The sequence below is a fragment of the Sceloporus occidentalis genome, unplaced genomic scaffold, assembly GCF_023333645.1.
Source record: "Sceloporus occidentalis isolate IW3139 unplaced genomic scaffold, rSceOcc1.0.p SCAF_73, whole genome shotgun sequence".
Classification (NCBI taxonomy): Eukaryota; Metazoa; Chordata; class Lepidosauria; order Squamata; family Phrynosomatidae; genus Sceloporus; species Sceloporus occidentalis.
In genome coordinates, this window is record NW_028317053.1 from 4,114,003 (window position 1) to 4,141,982 (window position 27,980).

Sequence of the window (27,980 nt, forward strand, 5' to 3'; positions counted from 1 at the left end):
TATTCATTTTACATAAGAAACACTTCTCTAGGAATCTCTGGGTCCTCCAGTGCAACTCTATGGTCAACATATTTCAGATGTCAACCATAGAATTATGCTGGAGGACCTACAAATGCCTAGAGGAGTGTTTTTTCTAGTAACCTCGATGTGCTCCAGCACAACTCTATGGTTAATTTACAGCAGAATTGTGCTGGAGGACTTAGATTCTTAGAGAACATATTAATCAAAACCACAAATAATCAAAGTCACAAAAGTCAAAGCCACAAATGTGGAGGGATAACTGCTTATATTGCTGGGAGGGTGGAAAGGAAAGGTTGTAAAATGAATTGTACTTTAGGATAACTCAAACTGACGTTTACCAGGTGTATTTGACTTCCACGTTTCCCAGACAATCATCATTATGGGCTTTGTATTGCAGCTGGGAAAAAAAAATCTAAGTTGAAAGAAGGGAATGTTCAAAGGACAAAAAAAATTCTTTTGAAGGAGCCAACAACAAAATTGGCCACTACATTCAGCTGTGACAATCACCACGTCATGCTCTACAAAGCCCCTGATATGTACCTAAACTAATTTTTTAAATAGCAAGATAACTTAGCTAATTAAATGATTTCATTAACTGGTGTTGATGGCAATGGATTAGTTCCCAAATTTCTAGCACTGAACATTATAAATTTTCAAACATAATTTTCTAAGTTCTGTTTCAAAGTGCCAAGAGAGTTTCCATTTGTTTTGGATATGACTTTAGCTGAGTGGTTCCCAACCTGTGGGTTGGGACCCCTTTGGGGGTCGAATGACCCTTTCATGGGGGTCGCCTAAAACCATTGGAAAACACCTATTTAATTACAGTTATGAAGTAGCAATGAAAATAATTTCATGGGTTTGGGTCACCACAACATGAGGAACTGTATTAAAGGGTCGTGGCATTAGGAAGGTTGGGAACCACTGCTTTAGCTAGTCATATTTATACCCAGGGCTGAAAGGTGATGTGAAAAGCAGTTACATCTTTACATAATAACTAAGCTTTCCAAACTCACTGTCTGTGGGGAGTTCTTCTACCAAACCCCATGTTATGAGGTTCTCACCAGTTGGCTTTGTATTTAATTACAACTACTTCCATACTACTTGACTGACAATATAAGCATCCAGCAGTTTGTGGGTGTATGGGGGGAAAAACACAAAAGGATCTAAAAAGTGTGGGATTGTCCAGCAATTAAGCCTGATCTGATTTAAAGTTTCTACTCTTGCTACAGACTGTGGAATGATGCACACCAGGACCACAAAAATGACAAAAAAGGTTTATTGATTGATGAAAAACTAGATCTAGAATTAGGACAAACTAAGTTTTGAGCATCATTGTAATATTAGTTTCCAGCCTCTCTTCTTTACACTAGAAGTACAACAGATTGAATATTCAGATTGTTAGTCAATCAAACTTTACTTCCAACCCCCTCCCAAAACTGCATAGTTAAGCAGTAATACAAATATACATTTCTGCAAAACCCTGAAGACTTTTTTTTGCTTTGCTTTGTATTGCAAGTGTAATCACCTGCACTGGTCAGACTCTGAATTTCTTTTTCCTTTTCTTCCAGCCTGTAAAAAAAATGGGGGTGGGGGAATAACAGGAAACATGTTATCAAAAATTAAGTGTCAATAAACAAAGCATTTTCCCTGTGAACAGGGTGGTTTCACAGAAGTACTGACAGTTTTTCTTTACTGCTACCTCCCACAAAAGCTGATGAAGAAGGAAGCCACTCCTTCAAAGAATGAATGGACTCTCTCTGCAGGGCTTTTGGAGACAGCAGAAGACAGACATTTGTAAAAGTGGAAGACAAAAAGAATCATCCGTGTTTTCCTCAGATTTGCACAGGAAAGATTAATATTTTTACAAACAGCTTTGTCAGAAAGCGGAGGAGCATTCATTGGATTAGAGAAGACTCAGTATTTGGCAGGTTGGCAAGTCAACTCATGGAAGCTTCAGCAGGATTTATATTACCCTCAGATACTTGGGTGGCTAGGTACTGTCCATTCATCAGCAGAATGGGGAAGGAGTGGTTTGAAGCAGTTCCATCTTCTCAATGCATCGTCTCTCAAACCTGCTCTAGAGAACAGGGAGTCTCCTCACATCAGATATTGCGTGTGAGTGTTGAAAAAAAGACTACAGTGAGGAGAAGGAACTGCTAATGTCTGCATTCTGATTATGGATGCCTTCCATCAGCAAAGGAAACCCCAACCACATTTTAGTGTAAATTATTGTATACATAAACACAAAATTTAACAGTGAATATAGATTAAGATCATTGAGAAAAAAATCAATATAGGGCCAAAACGGCCTGTTAAAGCCTGCTTCTGGGTATCTCAGGAGCACAGTATTTACATGGTCCATGCTCCAAAGGTGCCCAGAAGCCTCCTGGAAGCCAACCAGCTGCTCAGACATGGTGGCTTCAACACGCTCCAACGGTGTGGCGTTTCCACACTGCACACTGCTGGAACATCTTAAAGCCGCCCTGGGGCATCTTCAGCAGGGATGTCTCTTCCGGCCCATAGTTCAGGGACACAAAACATTCATTATGTGCTGAATGACATTCAGTATACAGTACACAAGAGAAATAGTTTTAAAGTATGCTTTAAAAGTACATTTTCAGAACACACAAAATACCCAAAATTATTTTTGAATCAGAATGTAAGATTTCTTTGGATCAATTCTGATCCTGAGGAGGTTCAGTAAAGAAAAATCTCCTGTAATCTCCAACTCAATTTTGGGCAATTCTCTCTCTTCCCAGCAATTCCCATAGTCCAGCCTATGGTGCTGAAGAGGACACCTGTGGCTTCTCAAAGGCACAAAGGTGGCTAGAAAGAAGTGATGGGGCAAAAACAAACAAACAAACAAACAAAAACAACAACCAACCATTCTTAACTGTCCCCCCTAGTCCCTCACTTTAGGATCTAATATTTTACATTAATTATTTTGGACAATTGTAAGTTACCTGATATTTTGTTAACTCTGCTTGGAGTAATTTCACTTTAGATCTTTCTTGTTCCAGTGCAGCATGAAGACTGGTAACCTAAAAAAGAAATATTAAACAGTCACCTTGGTCTGAGAAAGGTTTTAAATTATTAATAAATGTGATATTTTAAAGAGAATTAAAAACTACATGTCCCATTCAAAGCGTTAAAGGAAAAAGTAATGTTTTGTCTCAAAATTACAGGCTGATGAGATAAATGCTCACAGAAGTAATATGATACACTGTCACACATGGTACAAGTTATCACAATATTCTGACAATTACTGAAAGTCAAATAAAAAATAAAGATTTTAGCTGTCTTTTCTCCTAAAGGATTCAATCGTTCAATCCGTATCTTCAGAAAACTGCAGCAGTCTCTGCAAGCTGACACTAAAGTACTAGAGAAGAAGTGAGTCTTGCAAAAGAAACACCCAAAATGAAACTCTGAACATACACTTGTGTGCCTAAACAAAATTCCCTGTTTTCCTAAATGTTCTGAATCCATTGTAGATATGGATTTTACTCTAATCTTCTCACACCTGAATAACAATTCTTTAAACATAAGTAATGAGACATCTAAAAACAACAACCCGTTGTTGTTGTTGTTGTTGTTGTCTTGAGCTTGAGATTTCAGTACTGGAGACAGTTTAGCAGAAGTTAAATAGTTTCCCAAGAATGCCATATATGAACAAGATTACCTTGCTGGATGAAATTAAATGGCTGTTTAAGCCAGGGCTGTTTAACATCTACCTTCTTTTAACTAAGAAAGGATTTGCCCTCTATTAAACATAGCAGACCATTGCATTATATTTTCACCTCCTCCTATCTGTTTCAAATAGGTATGGGTGGGATACAGAAGGCCCACAAAAAAATGGATCCTCTCTCGTCCCCCCCCCCCAGGAAAAATAGGGGGGGAAACTAGACTATCAAAATATTTTATTTTAGAATGATGAATAAGTATTTAAGACAAGATATTCACATGTTTATTGCCTCAAAATTATTTCTAAAAACTTTTAAAGAGAAAAACATCTATGTAAACTATATACAGTATCAGATTATTAAAACTTCTGGCCATCATTTCCTTTTCCCAGTTCTATTAATGGGAATTACACTCATCCCTCCACATTTGTGGCTTTGACTTTTGTGGATTTGATTATTCATAGATTTTATTAATATGATTTCTCTAGAATAGCTAGGTCATCCAGTGCAACTCTGTGATCAACTTTAACCAAAAGGCACACTGAATGACCTTGAGATTCCTAGAGAGAACACTCCGCTAGGTCTTTGTAGCTCCTCCAGCACAAATCTATGGTCAATGTCTGGCAGATGTTGACCACAGAGTTGCACTGGAGGACCTAGAGATTCCTAGAGGTGTTCTCTCAAGTAAAAACTTTGTCTCCAAGAGCAGCACCCAGATAAACCTATAAACATCCATAAAAAAAGAGAACAATGAAGACGACAACTTTTGCACCTGAGATTAGGAAATCAGAAGCACAGACATTCAATTATTTTTCTGTGTACCTGGACAAGAACTTGCCTTTCAAATAAATATTAACCTCAATATGCTGCTAGCTCAGGAGGAAAAAAGCCTCATATGTTGGGTGCAAGTGAGTAGGCAAAATGAGTTGGAGAGCTTTAAAAATTAGGTAAAGCTAATTAAAAAGTACCACTATATCTATTTGTTTTATAAGGATGCTTTAATGTTAAGATTCTGATTACTAGGAAGTCAGTATCTTTAAAGTTACCCAGGATCCGTGAGCAGTAGGATCTACAGATACATTGCTTTATGAGGTAGTTCATCTGAAGTTCACTCTGCAGGCTTCTCTTCAATGTGAATTACACAACCTATCCATTTTAATAAAAGCTAAATATATACTACTGCTTTTCTATTTTCTTTGCAATATTCAAATTTTATAAAATATCACAGCATGGATCAGAAAGAGAATGGAGACATCAATACTGCAAAAAGTAGTAAAAAGGTTATAAAAGATAGGATAAATTTTTAAAATAAAAGTGGTTTTGTCATTATATATAATATGTTAGATTTTAAGCAGAATCTAATATATATAACGACAAACTAATTTTTGTTAAAAAAATATCCCATCTTTTTGTTTTGTGTTTTTTTTTTGTTTTTTTTTTATATACCGCTATTCCAAAGATCATAGTGGTGAACAGCAAGTAAGCTAATTAGCAAGTAAGCTAATTTGCCCCCAACAGTCTGGGTACTCATTTTAGCGACCTCGGAAGGATGCAAGCCTGAGTCGAGCTTGGGCCCTTTTGCTGGTCTTGAACTCGCAACCTTGTGGTTTCGAGTTTATGGCTGCAGTACAGGCATTTAACCACTGCGCCACCAGGGCTCCTTTTAATTCATGTGAACATTCAAGGCAGCTAATATCAAGCAGAGAAATTAGATTGTCATGCCTCCAGAGCATCTTTGATGTTCTTGAGACATATATTTAGTTAAGATTATATTAGGTTTTCTATGTATTAGTTTAAGAGGAAAATACAGATCTATAGCTTTAAGAAAGACAAGGATTGTGGGAAATCCCAGGGTCTCTTACTGTCTCCCTCTAGTTATTTTCAGTGTGTAGTAAGATTTCAGCCAAGTCAGACCTGGAGAGAGTATTTTCCTTTGACAAAAAGATAAGTCCACAAAAGAAGAAAGATAGTCCTCAGAAGAAGAAAGATAGAATCCATCAAGAAGAGAGCAAGGTATTTAGGAAGGACTATTGAGAAAGAAGAAATCAGTTTTGTGTTTTTTGTGTTATAACCAGTAAAGCTTTTGGAAACTTAAGAAATTTGTGGACAAGTCTTTTGTTCTGGCTGTGATCCCGAGAGCCAGAGGCCTTACTACACCCAAAGTCCATAGCATTGCTCTTGGGACAAAACATAGATTATTAATATCTGTATGAAGCTAGAATTTGTTTCTTGAGTTGCTACTTCTTTTCTTGAACTTTGCTGACTGAATATTAACTGAAAATTTGATTAATCTAGAAGCAAAGTGAAAGCCAGTTTCTAAAAATTCCCCTATCCTTGTTGCAATCTCCTACATATCTCATATTTCGGTCTCAGGAGCAGCCTCTAGCTGGCTATGGTAGAAGGAGCTAGAGGGGAAGTCCTGTTCCATAAAAAGAATTTGCATTTATTCCAACCTATATGTCCTGGTTATTATGATCTGAAGCAGAATTTTAAAAATTACAAAATCTTTACCTGTAAAGTCAGCTCATTCTTAATACTCTGAGATTCATCAACTTGAAGTAGTATTTCGGCTTTATCTTTCACTACAATATTAAAACAATGAAAAGATTAAACTCCTTTCAGTATCTTTAAAAATGAGGTAGGTGGGTATATCAAGCCACGAGCAATAGCAATAGCAAGTACATTTCTATACCGCTTACCAGTGCACTTAAGCACTCCCTAAGTGGTTTACAAAGTGTAAGCTAACTGCTCCCAACAGTCTGGGTACTCATTTTAGCGACCTCGAAAGGATGCAAGCCGGAGTCAAGCTTGAGCCCTTTTGCTGGTACTGAACTCGCAACCTTATGGTTTGTGAGTGAGTGGCTGCAGTACAGGCATTTAACCACTGTGCCACCAGGGCTCCTAGCAGAAAACGAAACATAGCCGGTGAGCTGTATTCAGCTTAATATATTTAAATATTTGCTTGTTGGCTCTCAGCTTGCCACAAGGCAATGTGGAACACATAAAACACTTTTTAAAAACTAATCAAAACTAAAAATAAACAGTTTTAGAATGCACACACAATTAAAACAGTCCCCAAATCCCTACTTTTAGGGACCAAAGGACTTACAAAACAGTGCAGTCTTGGTTACCCACTGAATGCACACAAAAGACTGAACTAGACTGATTTCCACAACCAAAGTGCAACCGGACCCCCCTAGCATACTTAAGCGTACAACACGATCTCCACTGGGATACTCAAATTCCAGGCAGACGCATGCAGGTTAAGTATGCCCTCTATGTAACCTGGTAAAAGCTATTTAGGGGATAATAAACTGAAGCAAAGTGAAAGCCAGTGCAATTAGTACACGACTAGTGACACCTACATTCAAGCTTTTCATGGCCTCCTTGACATCAAATGCAGAAGAGGAATAATGCTGAGTATTACCAGTATAGTGATGACTGCTAACCAAAAAACTCTGGATGACCTCCCCCAACACCATATAGATGTTAAAAAACACAGGAGGCAGGCGTGAGGGCTGTGGAACCCCATAGACTATTGGAAAGAAGGCTGAAGAACAATCCATAAGCACTACATTTTGGTAACACTGTAGTGCTGCAACCATTGCAAAACCGTGCTCGTAACTTCTGTATCAGCCAACCAGCTCAGAAGAATACCACTACCAATGTTATCAAATGAGAGGTCCAGCAAAACCAACAGCAGCATACACATCCCATCTAGTTCCTGACAGAGAGCATCTATCAAGGTGACCAAAGCTGTTCCTGTCCCATTACCAGGTATAAACCTAGAGTGGAAAGATTTGTTTCTTTCACAAAAGCCACAAGTTGTGCTGTCGACACTAGCTTTAAGACCTTACTGAGAAAGGATAGGCTAGCCAGTTTCAAATCTGGGGTGGCTGAGTCCAGTGAAGGTCTTATAACTGCCTCATTTGGATGAGCTGGAATATATTTTTTTTTCCAAAAAAGTATTTACATTGTACACTACCTAATCATGTGCCATTCCCTGACAGATCTAAAAAGCCAATATCACCATGGGTCTAAAAGTGGTTGACCATATCCAAGCAATCTGTCAAAATCCTAAAGCCAAAGAAACTAAAACGCATCTGACAAAAGTGGACAAGTCTATGCTTCAATTGCCACTTCAGAATCTATCCTCAATGTGGAGTCCAAGTTTGAATGGAATGGAGTTATTTTGTCCCCAAAATGTTTTGTAAATTCATCACAGTGGGTTTTGGAGGGCTTCTCAGTTCTCTGAGGTGTAGGATGTTGTAGCTTTTGACAATACGGAAGAACCACACTGGATGAAATTGTGTTAAACAACAAATACAAGCAGTGAGATAGGCTATAAAATGGGCTCCAACTAGTGTTTGACTGGAATTATCTTGAGTCTAAATAGAGCAGCCAATAATTTGTTGGCTCAATGACTCAGATGTTTCATAGACCTACCACATAAAACTCAACAAACATGTCTATTTAATTATTTCCCACACCCTTGTAAATAGATTTAATTATTGTAACAGATTTTTAAAAATAATCTTAAATATATTTTAAAAACACAAAATGGTACTTACTTTCACCTTCTTGTAACATTTTCAACAGTTGTGCATTTCGTGCTTTTACTTCTTTATACTTTGCCTAAATGTTTTCAAAAATCAAACACAAGTGGTTCATTTAACCTATCTTGTTTCAACGTTAAAGTTATACAGCAAAAAACTATGCCTGAATTCTCTACAGGAAGTCCCAATGTGATCAAAGGCAATTACTCCTCAGTAAATGTATCAAGGATTACAGCCTCAAAGTTTTATGTTCATTTAACAACCAGTGTGATACACTGTCATATAAATTATACTTCAAACTCCCATTTTTGGAGGTGGTGGTATGTGAATGGCTTTTACAACTGGCGGTGAGCAAAGCAGAAAGAAGAGAAAGTAATACATATTCCAATTTTAAGTCTGGCTCGCAATGCAACAAACAAGGTGTTCAACACAGAATTCATCTCAGCAGCATTTATAAATAAAACAAAATATAGTAAGATATTTGAGCACACAGAATGTCCATGGCTCCTCACTTTCCCACACAGTGGGGCAAAAAAGTATTTAGTCACCCACCAATTGTTCAAGTTCTCTCACTTAAAAAGATGAGAGAGGCCTGTAATTGACATCATAGGTAGACCTCAACTATGAGAGACAAAATGAAAAAACAAATCCAGACAATCACATTGTCTGATTTGGAAAGAATTTATTTGCAAATTATGGCATTTGCATCTTTCTGTAATGTGTAGTATCTGGTTAACTTCCGATTTTTCTGTGATGCAAACAGATCTATCTGAAATGGATCTAATACAGTGGGCCCTTTTCTTACGCGGGGATCCATTCTGGACACCCCCCCCCACGTAAGAGAAAAAACGCAGACGCTCAAGCCCCATAACAAGTAATGGGGCTCATGAGCCTTTCATCCGGCGTGGCTTCCAGCATATGGTGGAAGTTGCGTATGACGCGGGTGCACTGTAACTGATTCGACTGGTTGAATATGCCTGTGTGTAGAGTCCATTCTCTTGGGTGTATGTAGTGACTACTGAGGTAGTATGCCTTTGCATTCATCTTCCCTGGAATAAACTGAGCTATTATTGACGAGACATGTCGTTCTGCCCTTTGAAAGTTTGGTTGCTTCTTCCATTAGGGCGTATGACCTCAACCCTCCCTGTTTGTTCAGATAAGATTTCACTGTGATGTTGTCTATTTCTATCAATACATGTTGCATATATACTAGATGTTGGAAGCTTTGGAGTGCTAATCTCATTGCTTTTAGTTCTAGGAAGTTTATGTTCTGTTACTTATCTATGTTCGTCCACAGTCCTGTGTTGATTGCAGGGTGCTCCCCATCCTTCTAAGCTCGCATCCATAATTATCAAAGGTACTTCTTTGTTCAGATTTATATCTTTGGTCTACCACTTCATTTCTTGTTTTACTATTGGTGGTACATAAATTAAGACAGTCTCCCCCCCACCCCCCATGGCATGTTGATGTGGTCTCAGTAGTAATTGTAGAGATTTGGTGTGAAAATAGCCCTAGTTCACTAACTGGATTGATGAAATTATTATTCCCATTGTTTTGGCTAGCCACATTATATCCGCTTTCCTGGGTTGTATTAGTAGTTTTGTTTGCTTTTTTATTTTGATCTTTCTATCTGATGACAAACTCACAATTTCCTTTACAGTATTCTATTTTTGTTCCCAAATGTTTTATCATCATTTTTGGTTGTAACTGATTTTTCTTCTAGTTTATGTAAAAAAACCCATGTTTGTTCAATGTTTGAGTTGCCATTCCTACATTTGTTTTCAGTTGTGAGTATGACTCTGCAGCCAAGAATATATTGTCCAAATATGGATGGATTTGTAAACTTTGAGTCCTGAGATGTGCTATTATTCAAACTAACACTTTGGTAAACACTCTTGGGGCTGATGCTAAACCAAACAGGAGGGTTTTGAATTGGTAGTGGTTCCCTGGTAAGCAAAAATCAGATATTTCTTGCTTTCCACTGCCATGGAAATGTGTAAATGCCTTCTGAACATCTATGGAAACTATGTATGACTTCAGTCTCCAACTTTCTTTGATTGTGCGTAACATTTCTATTTTGAATTTGTAATATTTTAGATACCTGTTTAAATATTTCAAATTCAATACTGGTCAATATGTGCTGTTGGATTTGGGCATCGTGAAAAACACGGAATATACGCCTTTGAATTCTTGGTCTTTTGGTACTCGTTCTATGGCGTGCATTTTTATCAAATGATTTATTTTGTTTTGAATTATTATGCATTTGTCTTTTAAATATAATTTTATAAGTGAAATTTTAATTATTAACTATTGTATGCGATTGCTGTTTGTTGATGTTTGATCAATTGATCGTAATAAAATGAATTATGCATTTGCTTTTTTCTTTTGGCTCTGGGGAAGGTGGGTATCTTGATCTTGGTTTTCTGTTGAATATTATTTTGTAGCCTGTTGTTACTACCTGAAGTACCCACTGATCGGTGGTTGTTTTTTTACCACTGATTTGCATATCTGAGTAATCTTCCCCCTACTGCCAATTGTGAATTGTCAATATTGATTTCTAGGATGCCTTGTGGTGTTGACCTCCTCTTTTTTATTCTGTCTGATATCAGTACTTTGTTTACTAAATCCATTTCCAATCCTGAACCACGGGTATCACTGACCTCTGTATTGTGACTATTTTGGAATTGTTCTTGTGCCTCGGAAGAAATTATATGAATTATTAGTATTTTTGAATGCTCGTATGTCCATTCTCTTTTGTAATTGGCATTACACGTTTTTTGTTTTTGCTTTCAACAAGAATTTTTTCTAGTGCTTTTTCTCCAAAATGTACGTCTCCAACGTAAGGAAAATATGCCAAGTTATGAGATTTGCTATTGGCATACCAGTGCTTAAGCCAAAGTGATCTTCTAATTATTGTCATTGCTGTTATGCTGCAAGCAGCAAAAGCAGTGGTGTCATGGCCGGCATCTGCTATGTATTGTAGAACTGTGGCTATCCTATCTAATGCTTTATACAAAGCCGTCAGCTATACGTCACTGGTACTCTTTATATCTTGTATCCACATGACTCCAGCTCTCGCAGACAATTCCTCAATACTGAATCTGCCCTTTTTTCATCAATGTCTTTTAGAGTAGTGTCCCCTTCCTTTGGGGCAATTGCTCCAGAGATCAAAGCAGCAATTAGCATGTCCACAAGGGGCACTTTTAACATGTTCATACCTTCATTTTGTAAAGAATACAATCTTTGACTGTAACCTATGAATTTTTTTGATTGAAAAGAGGAATTCCATTCTGCCTCAAATCTTTAAATATTTCTGGCTTTCATGGGAATTTCTTCCCTTTGTATCTTTTGTTTTTGGATTAATTTTGCTATGTTTCTATTTGAAGATTTCTTTTCCTGTGAGTTTTCTTTGTTGTCATGTTGTAAGCCTAAAGTCTGAAATACTCTTTTGAGCAGATGTTTAAACTTTTCTATGGGCAACAACCTTTCTGCAATTAGCTGTTGTTCCTCATCTCAGCGCCTGAGGAGTCATATTCCTCCACTTCTTGTTGTTCATACTCTTCTGCTGTTATGTCATCATCAGAATTTAAGTATGATTCCTTCATATATTCTCTATTGTTGCCATGCTGCTCATCATTTAACTCTTAATCAAGTATGAGTTTTGTTTTCTTGGTATGCTTTTTCCTACTTTGATGTTCCATATCAATTTCTATTGGTCTTTTTTCATTTTTGTTACCTTTGTTGGTATTGACATTTGACTCTTCTTGCTGACCCATGGTATTCATTTCAAACATATTTGCTATTCTGCTTTGACTGTAACTTGTATTAAATTAGAAATATTCAATGACATGTATCTGTGCTCTTAACGTATTAAAAATTTCATTTGCTTGAATACTTATAATCAGCCCTTCTTATCCACGGATTTTTTATCCACAGATTCAAGCATCCACAGCTTGAAAACATTCAAAAAAGGTATAAATTTCAAACAGAAAACCTTGATTTTCCATTTTATATAAGGGAAACCATTTTGCTATGCCACTGTATTTAACGGGACTTGAGCATCCACTAATTTTGTTATCCACAGGGGATTCTGGAACCAAACCCCAGTGGATAACAAGGACCCACTGTATACTGTGTCTGATCTGCTGTTTTTCCCTTCTGTCAGTTGCACATTGCTAGCACTAGGGGTAGTGTTTAACAAGTTACCAAGCAAAGCTGACTGTTTGCTCTGGTAACTCTCCTCATGTTCTTTAGACCTCATTTCCTGAGTGCCTGTCATTTTGGATTGGCATTGTTTTGTTTCTTCTGTTTTTTAGCAACTGATTTTTTTTTGTTTTTCTCCTTTCTCTGCTGTGGTTTCTTCATTTCAGTCAGCGCTGGCTCAGCTGATGGAGCACGTGATCCGTCAACACCCCTAATGCAGTGAAATAGGTGTCCGCCCTAAGATTCAGCAGTAACTGAGCTTTCAGCTTACCTAAGACCTTTTGTCTTATAGGCTGCATTGAAACTGCCGTTAATTTTGGCATAGTCTCCTCTTCAGATTCATTTGTTTTATTGGGGGAGGAACCCTAGCATCCACCGGGACTCATTTCCTCTGCCTTGAAAGCCACTTGTGTCAGTAGAGTGGCCATTCACTTTCAGTTTCTTTTGTGTATCATTTTTGGAGTAGCTTTCACTTGACAACATAAATATTCTTTTCAATCCTTCTTGCCTATTATCTCTAGTTGTTATTATAGCCCTATGTCTAAGTAACTTTCCTAATTGTTAAATCCTTTCTTGCCCTAGTTAAATGACTCTTTTGCTGGCCATCACAAAGCATCAGTTCAACTTGTATTTTAGTTAAAATTAGTAAGTTGCTTGTTATTCAGTAAAAAGAATACATACCTCCCATTGAATGATCACACTCTTTAATTGGTGGATTTCTGCATCTTTCTTTTCAAGTTCCAACTTTAGTCTTTCTATTCTTCCATCTTTCAGAAAAAAATCCTCCAAAAGAAATACCATACAAGTAAGGATGAATCACATACACAGAATTGAAAGAAATGTAAACCATGATTCAAAATATTTTCAAATATAAAAATGTATAAAAGAACCCTTGATTTTTAAATTAATTAAACAGAGTAAGTTTGTGTCTAACAGAATAAACCAAAAGTTCCATCAAGAAAAAGAAGCCAAGGTTTGTTCTTGAGCCAGTATTCTACTCATAGAATACTACTTGGGATGCATCACATTGATAAATCACTAAGTTAGGGACTTCCGGATACGATGGGGAGGCGGCTGGTGGAGCGTTTGCTCGCCCAACTCCATCACTCCCATGGCTATTGCTATGGTTTTTTTTCAAAATAGGGAAGATTTGGATCCATTTGGGGCTCGTCGGGGGCTCACCAGAATTCTTGTCCAACACCTACAAGTCCACTTGGCAAGTTGGTGAGTGGAAAGGGGTGGAACATATAAGTGGGGAGACTGTGTTAAAATTAATAAAAATTAATATAAGAAAATTTGGGAGTTTTGTACAAGCACAATCTTCTGAATATCTATCTGAAACATCTATTTGTGGCTATACTATCCAAGAACAATCAGAAGAGAATTGCAGGACATCACAGATAACAAAGCACTGTAAACCACTTATCTTTGTGGGGTTTATATTTTGAAGGGGTGAATAAAATGATAAGCTATTACTTTGCTTTATTGTGAATTTAAAATAACCTGTCCCACCCCCCCCACCCACCCCCGGCCACTGAGCTCGGATCCCAGAATAGCTTACATAATATTACTAAAAATGTGGTTGTGACACCAAAGAAAATCGGTTGGGAACAGAAGAAAAGCAAATCCAAGTAGCATCATTAGCTACATAATTATTCTGCAAGACTCTTCTCAGGCTTGGAGAAATGTTGTGGCTTTTTGAATTCATAAGTTTGTTTCATTTTCCCTTTGACTACCCAATTTTGTCTTATTCAACTGCATTCTTCAAGATAATCATGTACTGTACAACCCTCATATCTCAGGATTGGCACCTGTGGTTTCACTTACTCTTGTCCATAAAAATAAGGTCTCTTGAGGCATCTGGAGGTTCAGCCTTTGTCACAAATATAAGGTTCACCATTACTCACAATTTTCACTATCAGCAGTAAGTTTGGGAACATATCCCCGCTGATATGGCAGTTGTACTGTACATAATTCATTTAAGAATTTCTGTTTAGAATCACAGAGTTGAAAGAGACCTCAAGGACCATCCAGTCCAATCCCCTGCCATGCAGAAATACACAATCAAAGCACTTCCAACAGATGACTATCCAGCCTGTTTAAAAACCTTCAAAGAAGGAGACTCCACCACACTCTATGGCAGCAGATTCCACTATCCAACAGTACTTAATGTCATGAAGTTATTCCTAATGTTTAGATGGAATCTCTTTTCTTATAGTCTGAATCCATTGCTCTGGGTCCTAGTCTCTGGAGCAGCAGAAAACAAGCTTGCTCCATCTCAACATGACATCCTACAAACATTTAAACCTGGCTACCAAGTCATCCCTTAACCTGCTCTTCTCCAGGTTAAACATACCCAGCTCCCTAAGCTGCTCCTCATAAGGCATGGTTTCCAGACCTTTCACCATTTTGGTCAATCTCCTTGGGACACCCTCCAGCAATTCACACCCTCCTTGTATTGTGGTGCCCAGAACTGGTTTAACATACCTGTGGGTGGTCACATGATGTGCTGTTATCCATTCCATTGTCTGTAATATGTTCTCTTCTTTTTTCTCTAACAAGTATTTTATGCACATCATCTTCCAGTCTAGTGAAGAATTCACCATCGTGCAATACAGTATGTGAGCCCAATTCCTGTCAAGAAACTTATTCTTAATCTCCAATAAAAATAATTAAACAGCTGAACAATAAATAAATAAGATAGTTTTCCTGTTTTTCTTTCCAAAATGATAAGTCCCTCTCCCTTGAAGACATCTAAACATGAAATATAACTTTCATTAAAGTTTAACAGCATATCTTTCAACACATAAACCAGTATCTACTATTAGCCACTACTTATAAAGGTTTTAGTTGTGTTTGAACATTATGGTAAATCAATGTTATCAAATACGTTATAGCAAGTCTTTGACTCAAGATCTCCTTACTCCTCCTCTGGCATGAAACTGATGACAGATAACAGTAGAGATGGCCTCCCCAAAAGGAGTTGGAGCATGTGGTGGTCTCTCAACTCCAGTGGTTCCTGGATGAGATGGATTATCTAGATCTATATCAGACTGGTTTCAGGCCTCGCTGTGGGACAGAAAAAGCTTTGGCCATCTTGGTGGATGACCTATGCAGGGAACTGGATGGGGGGGTGTCTTTGTTGGTTCTGCTGGATCTCTCAGCAGCCTTTGATACCATGGACCATTCTGAGTCACCTCTCTGGGATGGGGCTTGGAGGTAATGTTTTATAGTGGCTCCATTCTTTCTTGCAGGAGTGTTCTCAGAAGGTGGTGCTGGGAGGTTCCTGTTTGACTCTTTGGCCATTGGCCTGTGGGGACTGTAGGGTTCAGTCATGTACCCTATGCCTTTTAACATCAACATGAAACTGCTGGGAGAGGTTGTCCTGAGTTCTGGAGTAAGGTATCACCTGTATGCTGATTATATCCAGCTTTATCACTCCTTTTCACCTAATTCTAAGGAAGCTGTTCTGTCCTAAACCGGTGTCTGGCCACTGTAACGGACTTGTAATGAGGGCAAACAAGTTGAAGCTTAATCTAGACAAGACAGATGTGCTCCTGGTCAGTCGAAAGACAGATCCGGGAATAGTGATTCAGCCTGTGCTAGATGGGATTACACTCCCCCTGAAAACTCAGGTTTTTAGTTTGGGGGTACCTCTGGATTCAGCACTGAGCCTGGAAGACCAGGTTTCGGCAGTAACCAGGAGTGCATTTACACAGTTAAAACAAGTGAGCCAACTGCATCCGTTCCTCAAGAGGTCAGATCTGGCCAAAGTGGTACATGCCTTGGTTACATCCTGTTTGAATTACTATAATGTGCTCCATGTGGGGTTGCCTCTGAAAACTGCTCAGAAACTTCAGTTGGCCCAAAGAGCTATAACCAGGTTAACTGGAGCTGGCTACAAGGAGCATACAATTCCTTGTTGCGACAGCTCCACCGGCTGCCAGACTGCTTCCGAGCACAATTCAAAGTGCTGGTTTTGACATTTAAAACCCTATACAGCTTGGGTCCAGGTTAACTGAAGGACCGTATCTCCCTTATGAACCCACTAGGGTACTGAGATCATCGGGAGAGGCCCTTCTCTCTGTCACACCACCTTCCCAGGTTCATTTGGTGGAACAAGAGAGAGGGCTTTCTCAGTGGCTACTCCCAAACTTTGGAATTCCATCCCTAGAGAGGCCAGGATGGCTCCATCCCTGCTATCTTTGGCAGCAGATAGACATTCTTTGGCTGTCAGGCCTTTTCAAGCCAATAAGGACTGAATTTTAAATGATGTGCAATTTAAATTTTAAGGTTGGTATTTTAACACGTTAATTTCAATTTATAATTGTCTTAATTCTTAAAATTGTTTAATTGGTTTTTTTAAAATTTTATATTTATATATTTTTATGTTGTACTGTTTTTAAACAAAATAAAGAAGAAGAACAAAAGGTTAGAGAATACTACTTACGTAACCCAAAACAGAAAAAGATACCAACAGAGGAAGGCTGCCAGGACAAAATAAACCAAGGAGAAATAGAGATACTCCAGAGTCAACAAAGTAAAGACATAAATCAAGAATTAACAACTAATCTCAGTCAGAAAGAGAATCAAGAGTTAAATGATAATGAGGAGAACAAAGAAAGTGATAAAGAAAATGACGACAGTAGCGAGGAGGAGACCATTCTAGATAAAAACGATACTAAAAAGTCAGACTCAGAAGAAAACGTACAATTAGAAAATGAATAACAACCTGAAAATCATCTCATGGAATATCAAAGGTATAAATAGATTGGAAAAAAGGAAAAAAGTATTCCATTATTTAGAAACTTTAAAAACAGATATATCATGTCTCCAGGAGACACATATTAAAAAAGGTGAAACGCATTTTTTGAATAACCCTAAATTAGGACAACATTTTGTATCAGCCTTTGAAAAAAGAAAAAAAGGGGTGGTATTATATCTAAAAGCTAATTTAGAAGCAATAGAGGTATTAAATGATAAAAACGGTCATTATATAGGGGTTATAATAAATATGCAAGAACAAAAAACTTTAGTTTTGGGTATATACGCACCCAACGAGAAAAAAGATAAATTTTACCAGAAGTTATTGAACAAAATTAAGGAAATTGCTTTTGATAATGCCATTTTAATGGGCGATTGGAACGGGGTCACTGAACCTCAATTGGATAGACTCTCTAAAAAAAACAATCAAACTTAAACAAGGAAAACTGCCAAAATCATATTTTGATCTAATTGATTTTTGTAATGTATGTGATATATGGAGAATTAAAAATCCGTCAGCCAGAGAGTATACCTTTTTCTCCAGCCCACACAACTCGTGGGCCAGGATAGATTTTTTTCTAATCTCACCTATATTCAGTTCTAGAGTTAAACAAGTTGATATATTGCCTAACATTATGTCAGATCATAAGCCAATTATTATGGAAATATGCCTGGGCAGTAAAAAATACAATTGGAGATTGAATGACATATTGTTAAATGACGAAAAGGTCATTTTAGAAGCAAAAACTGAATTGAAGAATTATTTCAAGGATAATCTGAATAATGAAGTTAAAACCCATGTAGTTTGGGATGCAATGAAACCAGTCATAAGAGGTTTTTACATCAAAAAAGGAGCAGAAAGGAAAAAGGAAAAGAACAAAGAACTGGCAGAATTACAAGAACAACTAAAAAATAAAGAGAAACAGTTACAAACTACAGGGGAAAATAAAGATCTTGTGAAAGATATTAAATTAATAAGGAGTCAGATTGCTTTGCTGTTGGTAGAGCAATTAAATAAAAAAATGAAATATGCAAAGCAAAGATATTTTGAATCGGCCAATAAACCAGGCAAATTTTTAGCCTATAGACTAAGAAAACAAACTCAAAAAAGACAAATATTGAAGATAAATTATAATGGAAATACATATAGTAAGCAAACGGAAATTAATCAAATTTTTGTTAATTATTATAGTCATCTGTTTAGACAATCCCATATTGATGAAATAAAAGTTCAAAATTATTTGGGAAAAAAAAGTATTCCTAAAATTTCAGAAGAACAAAAACAGGCATTAAATAGAGAAATAACTCTCCAAGAAATTAGAGATGCAATACACCAATCCAAAAGAGGCAAGGCTACAGGCCCGGATGGGCTCCCAGCAGAGTTTTACAAAATTTTCACAGAAGAATTGATAAATCCATTATAATTGTCTTAATTCTTAAAATTGTTTAATTGGTTTTTTTAAAATTTTATATTTATATATTTTTATGTTGTACTGTTTTTAAACTGCATTGTTTTTAAGTTGCTGTTCGCTGCCTCCCTATACTGGGAGAAAGGTGGGATATAAGAAAACAAAATACTACTGATGCTGCTGTTAATGGAATAGTGTGGACAAAGGGAGAATGATTCTGACACTGGCTGCACACAATGCCTGTGCTGTATTGGCTTTGGTCTATACAAACTTTCCTGGGCTACAGAAGCTCAAACCTGGTCTTTCATCCAAGTGTCAAATGCAAAATGAATCCTGAAGTTTGTGCCTGGGTCAACATGGTGCCATCTGCCCCACAGCTTCTTCCACTTGCTATGTTCCATGGTATCATTTAACTTAGGGTGGGGGGTCATGAGCAAATGGGGTGGGGGGTCATCCGGCCACACACACTGGAATAACTTTCTTCACCCCGGGTTCAGCATGTTGTCCTAGCCCAAACCTGTTGTTAGGCTTATCTGTGGGCTTTGGTTGTGTGTGCGTGCGTGTATTTTAAGAAACAGTTCTATAATAGATCAGTCAAATGAAGTTGTCTTGGCTGAAACAAACCATTGCCTGTCAAATTGGGATAGAATACTAAATAGTAGTTAATGTAAAACAGAGGCAACAGCTTCTTAACTGTTCACAGCTGCGGCAGTAGGAGAATATGGAGTGCATGAGTGTAAAGAGAGACCAGGCTCATTCTGTTAAGACACAATAGATGGTTTCATAGTTTGGCTTAAGCCTGCATGGCAACCAGGTACCAATCCTTGTCTGGTTGAAATACTTTCATTGCCCTCTCAGCAAAGAAAACAAAGCTGTTTTGGTAATGTTCTTACTATCATGTAGAGTGAGGATACCATAAAGATTTAGTCCCCCCTCCTTAGGATGTCACCATGCAGCCACCCTGACTGACAATGTAGTTCTATATTGTAGTTCTGGGTTTTAATATTTGTAAACTTTTTAATATAATTTTAATTGATGATATGTGTTATTGATTTGTTTTATTGTCTCACATTTTTGTTTTGTGTTGTACACTGCTTTGATCAAATTTGGAAAAGCGGTTTATAAATAATAATAATAATAATAATAATAATAATTATTATTATTATTATTATTATTATTATTATTATTATTATTATAATATAGCCATTACATTTACCACTAGTACCCTATGATCCAAGCAGAGGGAGACATTTATCTCTCTATGGAAATATGAGGCAAACTCTTCCCCTGCTGAGCCCATGGGCAGCTGGTGATGCTCCCTGCTGTATGTCCTGATTAGTGATGAGCACAAAATCATTCTAAAACTAAGTCACATAACAAAGGAAAAAGAAATGGTTGTTAGATTAGGTAGTTAACACAAGATCAAAAGGAGAACACATCCTTCATGAGCACATTTTTTCTCTCTAGAAATATGTAGAGCACAGCTTTTGCTGGAGGTGCTGTAACACAGAGATATTATTCATTTAAAAACCCCACAGGTGCTGCCTTTATTTTAATAGTCCAAACCACTAATTTACAACATGGTTACTAACGCCTGAGTATTCTACAATCTAGCTCCATGCCTGCCCACATAAGGCCACAAAACAGAACCATGAGCATGAATTCATGTCACTTACCTGAAACAATACACAGCAATGCTTGTAATACATGTCAAAAATATGCATGTGCTCATTAGGAGATAAAGTTATTCTGAATAATAAACAGAATAGCTGTATCATTTAATCTATATATTTTTTAAGTTCTCTTTGTTGTTTAATCAAGTACTTACCTCCTGCTTTTTGGGAAGGTGATCTGAAAAATTAAAATGAGATTACTAATTATATTTCATTGCTTTATTTCTGTATAAAAACATGAAATAATGATTTCAAATATTTAGTGTGGCACATTTCTCTAAATGATAAAGTAAGATCGCCTAAGCAGAAATTTGCATCCTTTTTTCTGATCTCAAAGCAACACAGATCTAAACAACTGCTACAGGTGCGAAGTATAACATTTCCTTCTTAGAGCATGATGCTGAGATGTGAAACTGGAGATTGATGAAACTGGTTTAGGTATTTTTCAGTTTGGGATTTGGTCTGAATTTAAAATAGAACTGGTTTGGTTATCCAGGAGACTTAGGCCTGAAACAGATGGGCCAAAAGCACCGCCTTCAGGCCAATCCGGGGGTCTGCCATTCAGACGACATACTGTATGCTCCGATTGGGCTGAAGCTGCGCAGCGGCTGCCTGAGGTGGTCCAAACCCAGCCGCAAAAGCAGTGCAAAAAAGTGCTCCTTGTTGATGATCTGTTGTGAACAGCAGCGGCAGCCAGTCTCTGGACCATAGCATCTGGTTGCTATGGTACCGCGCTGCTCAGGGTGCGCTTGCGGTTGGAGCACCCAGAGGCTGCTCCAAGCCACCCGGCCTTAGTTACAGTTTCTCCAAATGACACATATTTTTGTCCTGTGACTCTTTGGAGCAAGATCTAATGGTTCATAGAAACATTTACTACAGAATAATAACAACAAAATTCCATACCTATGCTGGCATCACATTGAAAATCTTTTAAAGACACTGTTAGAGGCTTGTCTTTTCCCTGCTGATTTTTCCTTTTCTCTTTCTTATGCACAGTCTTTGATGGAGGAGAAGCATTTTCAACATGTTCATATTCCTGTAAAGGATTACATGTTTATTCATCTGTCTTTAACTTGAAATGGTAATCACAAATGAATCAGTAAATCAACTGAATAGAAACAAAATGCTTAAGAATGTAAGAATACAAGGAGTATCATCCTAGATCAAATTTAAAGCCTATCTGGTCCAAGATTCTGTACACATAAGTCACCTCTGGGAAGCCCACCAGAGCTAGCTTGTGAAATGTATCTAATGGCCACCATGTCAAGCATGGGCCTGTGGCAAATTATTTCTGACTGTTATTTTATTTGAGCTATCTAATACAACTCCAAGATCCCTTTTTTGGTCTGTCACTGCCATCAGTTAACACACGAAACCTGGATTTTTATCTCAATATGGATTCCTTTACATTTGCTTTCACTGAAGTTCTTATACCATTTTAATACCCATTGTTCTAGGCAGGTTACAGACCGCCCGTATGGGGCGGTGTGCACCCACCACTTTCCCCGCTGTATCGGGGCCTCAGCTGCCAGACCGGCAGCCTCTGAGGCCCTGATCCACTGCTTTCCAGGCTGCAGGGAAGCTGCAAAAGGCCGCTTCCTCACGGTCTGGAAAGGGGTGTCCTTGGGGCTTCAAGCCCCAAGGACACCTGGCGATGGCGGGGAGGAGGAGAAAGGTAACGTCCCTACCATCAGGTGACGTTAGAAAGTACTCATTCCGACACAGATCCTTATGGGACCTCTTCTCACATCCAATCACTATGGGAACTGCCAATTTATATCTAGTTGCTTTCTATTCTATTTCTATTAAACAATTTCCATCTTTTAAGATGACCACTCCTCTTATCCAAAGCTAACAATTTTGCTCAGGTGAGGAATTTTGGTGGGGAACTTTCTCCAACACTGTAGGAGATTCAAGTGAGTGATCTACCAGATCATTCATGTTTATACAGTGCACATGCGTCATACGCAGGCGCGCTATACGCAGCTTTGAGCCTAAGCTCAAAGCTGCAAGGGAGCACGCGGGGCGGCACATCCAATTGACATGAATGGGGTGTGCACCTGTGGCACGCGTGTACCACCACATGCACAAGCCCCATTCATGCAAATGGGTCTTGAGCATGCATGGAATTCAGCTTATGCAGGGTGTGTGTGTGTGTGTGTGTGTGTCCCGAAATGAATCCCCCGCATAAGCTGAGGGCGCACTGTATAACATAATATTTGTAATAATATTTATTTACTTATACCCCGCTCTTCAGCCAAAAGGCTATCAGAGCGGCTTACAAATTGTTAATTGGACATTTCCCTGCCCTCAGGCTTTTTTCCCTTATATTTTAGATCATTTCATTACTTCCAAAGGACATTCTCATGCTATCAAAGCTGTATATAACTACATTACTTACATTTGTTTGCAGAAGCATAAAAGTAGAACCTAAGTAATATTTGCAAGAAAAACAAATGGAAATCTTAACCTCTGTTTCCATTTTTTGCATATTAGGTGTTGCTTTTTACCCTATCTCACAGCTTTCCCCCCTTTTGTTTAGCTGGGAAAATGAAAAACATTTTTAAATACACAACTTCAAAATATTTCCTGTAGATTAATAAAATATCTGATCTTCTAACAGATCCAGGAATTGATAAGAACATTTGCTGTATTTTGATAATAATAAAAGCAGGAAATACCTTTCTATGTTCTTCATATTCCAGTTTGCTTAGAAGTAAAGCTTTCTCAAGATCTGCTTCAAACATTTCAGAAGTCAGCTGAAGAAACAGCAGGGAAGTATAGACCTTGTTAGAGGCTTTTATTTAAACACAATCTTAATATAACATATCAGAAACTTATTTTTAGCTGTGCTTTGGTTAGGTAATTTTCCACCTTTCTTGCTCTACACTGAAAATCAACAGAGTAAAAGAAATCAAGACATGTGCAAAATGCTGGTAGAATGATAATTAAGAAGACTTAGGCTCCTGTCAACTCAGTCTACAAAGCAGTCATCTTGTGCAAATAGCATACATGTGTTATATAAAACTTTTCTTGCCACCAATGACACATACTGTCCCAACAGTCAGCCTACATAGACTAGCAACTGCAAAAATTAGCAATAGCAAGTACGTTTATATACTGCTTACCAATGTACTAAGCGGTTTACAAAGTGTAATCTAATTGCCCCCAACAAGCTGGGAACATTTAACTGCTGTGGCACCAGGGCTCCAAAAATTCTGCTTAAGATTTGTATCCTTTCCCCAACAGAAAAAATGATCCATACTGCTACTCAAATCTGAAAAGATGGCTAGAACTCAGAAAGCTTTCCAAGCCAATCTGATGTTTAATGAAATGTTCCCCTCCATTTATCTGGAAATCCAACTGTTCAGCCTGACAGCTGTTTTAAAGAAACTATCCTTGGAAAACTGGACTAGAATCCAGAAGCCCACTACTATAAAAGACAATTAGAGTAATACAGTCCATTTTTGGGAGATGGTCTTTTGTTCCTGGGCTGTTTTTCTGAGTGGAGATTAAAAGGAGAGATTTCTTGGAAAATCCTCCTTAGCTCAGATTAAAATCTCCTCTGATGGAGTCATAACACTTGCCTCCCAATTGAGTCTAGCATCATCAAGATCTCAAAGCTCTTTTCTGGTCCAGTATTTCTACTACTTAGAACATGATAAGACATTTAACTAAGCATTTTAGTAGCTGCTTACAGATATATCTGGAGTGTGGTAATACTTACCTATTTTCACTACACTCTTGAATAACTTGTTATCCTTTGACTTTTTAAGTACTGTATTATTTTAGTAGAATATAGTTATTAAGTAAGGCATTGTTTGAAATTATCTTTGTTATTGTTTACTGGTTTATAAAAATAAAGCATCCTGCTACATAAAGTATCTTGTCTAACATTCATGAGTTGTGACAAGAATGAGCTCTGTATATCTGCATAATTTCAGGAAAAGGAACAAGAGTTATTCATTGATTTTGTTCCTCTTGGGCCAAAAGAAGTGGCTTCTAGCTGCTTTGGAGGTGTGGAGTTAAAACGATGCATGCCTCCAAAGCGGCCTACAGCTGCAGCAACACCACGCTCCAGTCCTTTTTATCAGAGCAAAAAGGAGTTAGGCTAATCTGGCTACTGGCAGTGTGGGTTGGGACCAGCGACATCAGGCTGCTTTTGGGGCAAGCCATGCAGTCACCATGGTCCCAATCCATTTGGGGCTAGAGTGGACTCGGACCACTCCTTCCCGCTCATCTGCTCTGGCCCTCTCTGAACACTTTGATCTTTTGTTCCTAATATTGTAATCCTAAGAGAGTAAGTCTTGCTCAGGATCTTTATCGGTTATAGCCTAATCTTATGTATATTTGTGTAGAAGTTACTCCTAGCATGTTTCATAGGGCTTTTTTTTTTTTAGACAAAGGCACACAGTTCTGTGCCTTCAGGTTCAGGTTGCAATCATGTACCAATTTATGCAGATGTAAGGCCAAATAAAATAAATGAGATTCACGTCTGATATAGGATTGCACTTTTACATTGTCTGTCCTACAATGTATACAGAACCACAGTGATGAAAAGTAATCACACATGCTTCTTGTAAGATCTTGAACTCAACCACGAAATACTACCTGTTCATCTCTCTGTCTCCACTCTTGCCAGTTTTCTTCCTGAGAGTCTTTTTGTGATGAATTGTTCAATGCCTGTTCAGGCTGAGACAAACCGGCTCCATGGGAAGTTTTCTGAGGAATTTTTTTAAATGCAAGATTTCTGAGCTACAAAGAAAAACAACCAAAATTTTCATTCTGTGATATGCTAAATTATACACACCGTAACATATAGTAACAACCATGTTGCTTCCATATAAATTGCAGTATTTTTGATACTTTGGTAAGAAATACTAATTTACAATACATACAGACTAAAAGAGATAGGCTATGATTTGTTTATTTAAAATTGTGACAGGATACCTTATAGAGTCTTTTCTTCCCATGGCAGTTTCCAATATTCATTGTCTAAAATCAGTGTTAAGTCTAAAACATCATACAAGCACCAGGGATGGGGAGCTAACAGTAACAATTACAAAATGTATTTGGCTCAGCAAATACACGTTATTTGCACTTTAGACTACTGAAGCAAGGCTAAGAACATTCTGGCTTCCACCAGTGGCCAGAGGGAAAAAAGATCTTAAGATATTTGCATCACTTTTGTACAAGTAAGAACGCTTATAAGGGAGTGTCTGACTCAAACTGCTGAAGTATTACATTAAAATACTTCATTTTGTTCTGGCAATTTCAATTTCCCTTCTCTTTTTAGTAAGTAAACTTGAAGGCAGAATTGTGTCTCATCTTCATTTAGATACGATGTCTGCTTTCAGAATTTCTGACAGTAAGATTTATGCCTCATGCTAAACATATCTAAAGCCCCTTCCAAACATTGCTGGAATCTCACTTATCTTGTATCTTGTATGGTTATATATGACACGCCTCATCATTGTTTGCCATCTCCTTTTATGTGCATATGCAGCAGGCACAACTTCATATTAAACATAAATGTCATTCTTACCTCATTTGCCTCACTCTGCTGCTGTTCCTTCTTCTTCCTCCTCTTTTCTTTTTTCTTCTCATTTGTAGATGACTTGCTGCCTGACATTTGAGACTTTCCACCACTTCGAATACTTCTTCCTTTTCCAGATTCTGAGTCAGATCCGCTGCCACTGTCAACTTGTAAAAGAGCAAACCTAGATGCTGTAGTAGGCACAGAACTAATTACTGCGGAGGCCATTTTCCTAATAGAGGTGTACTGACACGGACCGCTCAATCAAGGTGTTTCCTGAAAAATTAAAGCAATATAAAAAGAAGTTAAGAAGAAGAAGAAGAGCATTGTTACATTAAAATTACTTCTGGTTTAAACTCTGACAGAAGTTTATAAAATACAACTGAGCCAGTGTAGGGTGGTGGTATTAGTGGTGGGTTATGATTCTGGAGACCAGGGCTCAATTCCCAGCTCAGCCATGAAACCTACTGGGTGACTGGGCAAGTCACAGTCTCTCAACCTCTGGGGAAGGCAATGGCAAGCCTCCTCTGAACAAAGCAGTGGTCCCCCAACTGACCACCCCTTCAAGGGATTTTGGACTTCAGCTCCCAGAATCCCAGGCTATTGGCCAACATGGCTGAGGCTTCTTCCAGCTCAAGTCCAAAATCTCTGAAAGGGATCAGTTTGGGGACCACTGCACTAAAGTGAGGATAGTCCAAGCAAATTGCATCTGAGGAAGTAAACTGGACTCTAAAGGAATGCTCCTGCTGCCCCCCTCTTCCTTCCAGTGAGTCTCAAAGGAGCCACAAGGTCTCTATAGACACTACACTGAGGATAGTCCAAACTAAATGCATCTGAGGAAGTGGACTGGGGCGGAAGGGAAGCTCCTGCTGCCCACCTCTTCCTTCCAGTTAGTCTTAAGGGGAGCCACAGAATCTTTCTACGTACTAAACTGAGGACGGTGCAAGCCAAAGGCACCTGAGGAGCCTCAGGGAAAGCTGCTGCTGCTGCCTTCTTCCAGTTAGTCTTAAAGGGGCCACAAGATCTAAAGTGCGGAGGACGGTCCTTTCCTTCACTCTCAAAGCAAAGCTCCTCCGACAGCCCCCAGAATCCCACAGCCTCCAGCCCGCCTTCCTTCCCAGCCAGACCTCCCCTGGGCCTCTGCGCCAACCCTCCCTCCCTCCCTCTCTTCCCCTCGGAGCCAGGGCCCTCACCGCCTCGGCCTCGGCCTCGGGCTCCTCAGGGGCGGAGGAGGGCCAGGGGCTGCGAGGGGGCCGTTAAGAGGCGCGCGCGGGAGTCAGGAGGGACGGGGCGCGAGGAGGGACAAAACACCGGAGACAGGCCCTGCTTGCTTCCCCTCAACGGCGAAGGCGCGCGCACGGGCAGAGTTTGTTTATCTCTCTTTCGGGCGGCCGCGCTGGAGAGGGAGGGAGATTGGGCACGTGGTCAGCGCATGCGCATGCGCGGCGCAGGGGACGTTTGTGACGTAGGATCCGAGGTGGAGGGGGGAAGAGGAGGCAGAGCAAGCAGCAACACTGAGGGCTATTAGGACAAGGATGGTACTCATCAGGCTGGAGAGGAAGGGCCTGGGAGGCATAAGCCCAGAGAGGGCGACTTGTGTTGTTGTTGTGCCTCCAAGTCTGGCTTTGGCTGCATCCACACTGGAGAAATAACCCGGTTTGGCCCCGCTTTAACTCTTTGTGTGGCTCAAGGCTATGGAATTCTGGGAGCTGGAGTAAACTCCGACTCCCAGAATTCCATAGCCCTGAGCCGGACAAAGAGCTAAAGCGGGGCCAAACCGGGTTATTTCTCCAGTGTGGATGCAGCCTTTATTGCTGTGTCCTTGATTGCAAGTCCTTTCCAACTTAGTGGGTGACGCAAAAGCAGACTTGTCCCAGGCTTTTCTTGGCAGGTTTTCCTCAGAGCTGGGTTTGCCATTGCCTTCCCCTGAGGCTGAGAGAGTGTGCCTTTGCCCGAGGATACCCAGTGGCCCAGCTGGGAACTTTGCCCTGGTCTCCAGAGTCCTATAGTCCAGCGCTCAGACCACTTGGGCGACCCTCTCACTCTTTTTCCTTAGGGAGCATTTGCCTTTGCTGCTCAGAGGCTGAGAGAGTGTGACTTGCAAGAAGAAGAGCCCTCCCTCCAGTCCATCTTCCTTG

The 27,980-nt window shown here is 39.0% G+C and overlaps 1 protein-coding gene across 2 annotated transcripts; it reads right to left on the bottom strand.

Annotated features, from left to right (window-relative positions):
• Positions 1–1,283: 1,283 nt before the first annotated feature.
• On the bottom strand, positions 1,284–27,241 carry GKAP1 (G kinase anchoring protein 1). Of its 2 annotated transcripts, none has more exons than XM_089494532.1 (12): positions 27,036–27,241; positions 25,852–26,118; positions 24,918–25,061; positions 22,988–23,065; positions 21,210–21,342; positions 20,462–20,484; positions 14,948–15,094; positions 13,142–13,243; positions 8,273–8,336; positions 6,213–6,283; positions 2,985–3,062; positions 1,284–1,590 (listed from the first exon to the last, which is right to left on the bottom strand). In XM_089494532.1, exons 2-12 carry the CDS (start codon positions 26,068–26,070, stop codon positions 1,543–1,545), a joined length of 1,107 nt encoding a protein of 368 aa, XP_089350658.1. In that variant the 5' UTR covers positions 26,071–26,118; positions 27,036–27,241; the 3' UTR covers positions 1,284–1,542. The 2 variants fall into 2 exon arrangements, with proteins under 2 accessions (XP_089350658.1, XP_089350657.1); XM_089494531.1 differs by lacking the exon at positions 27,036–27,241 and adding an exon at positions 26,770–26,946.
• Positions 27,242–27,980: the final 739 nt, after the last annotated feature.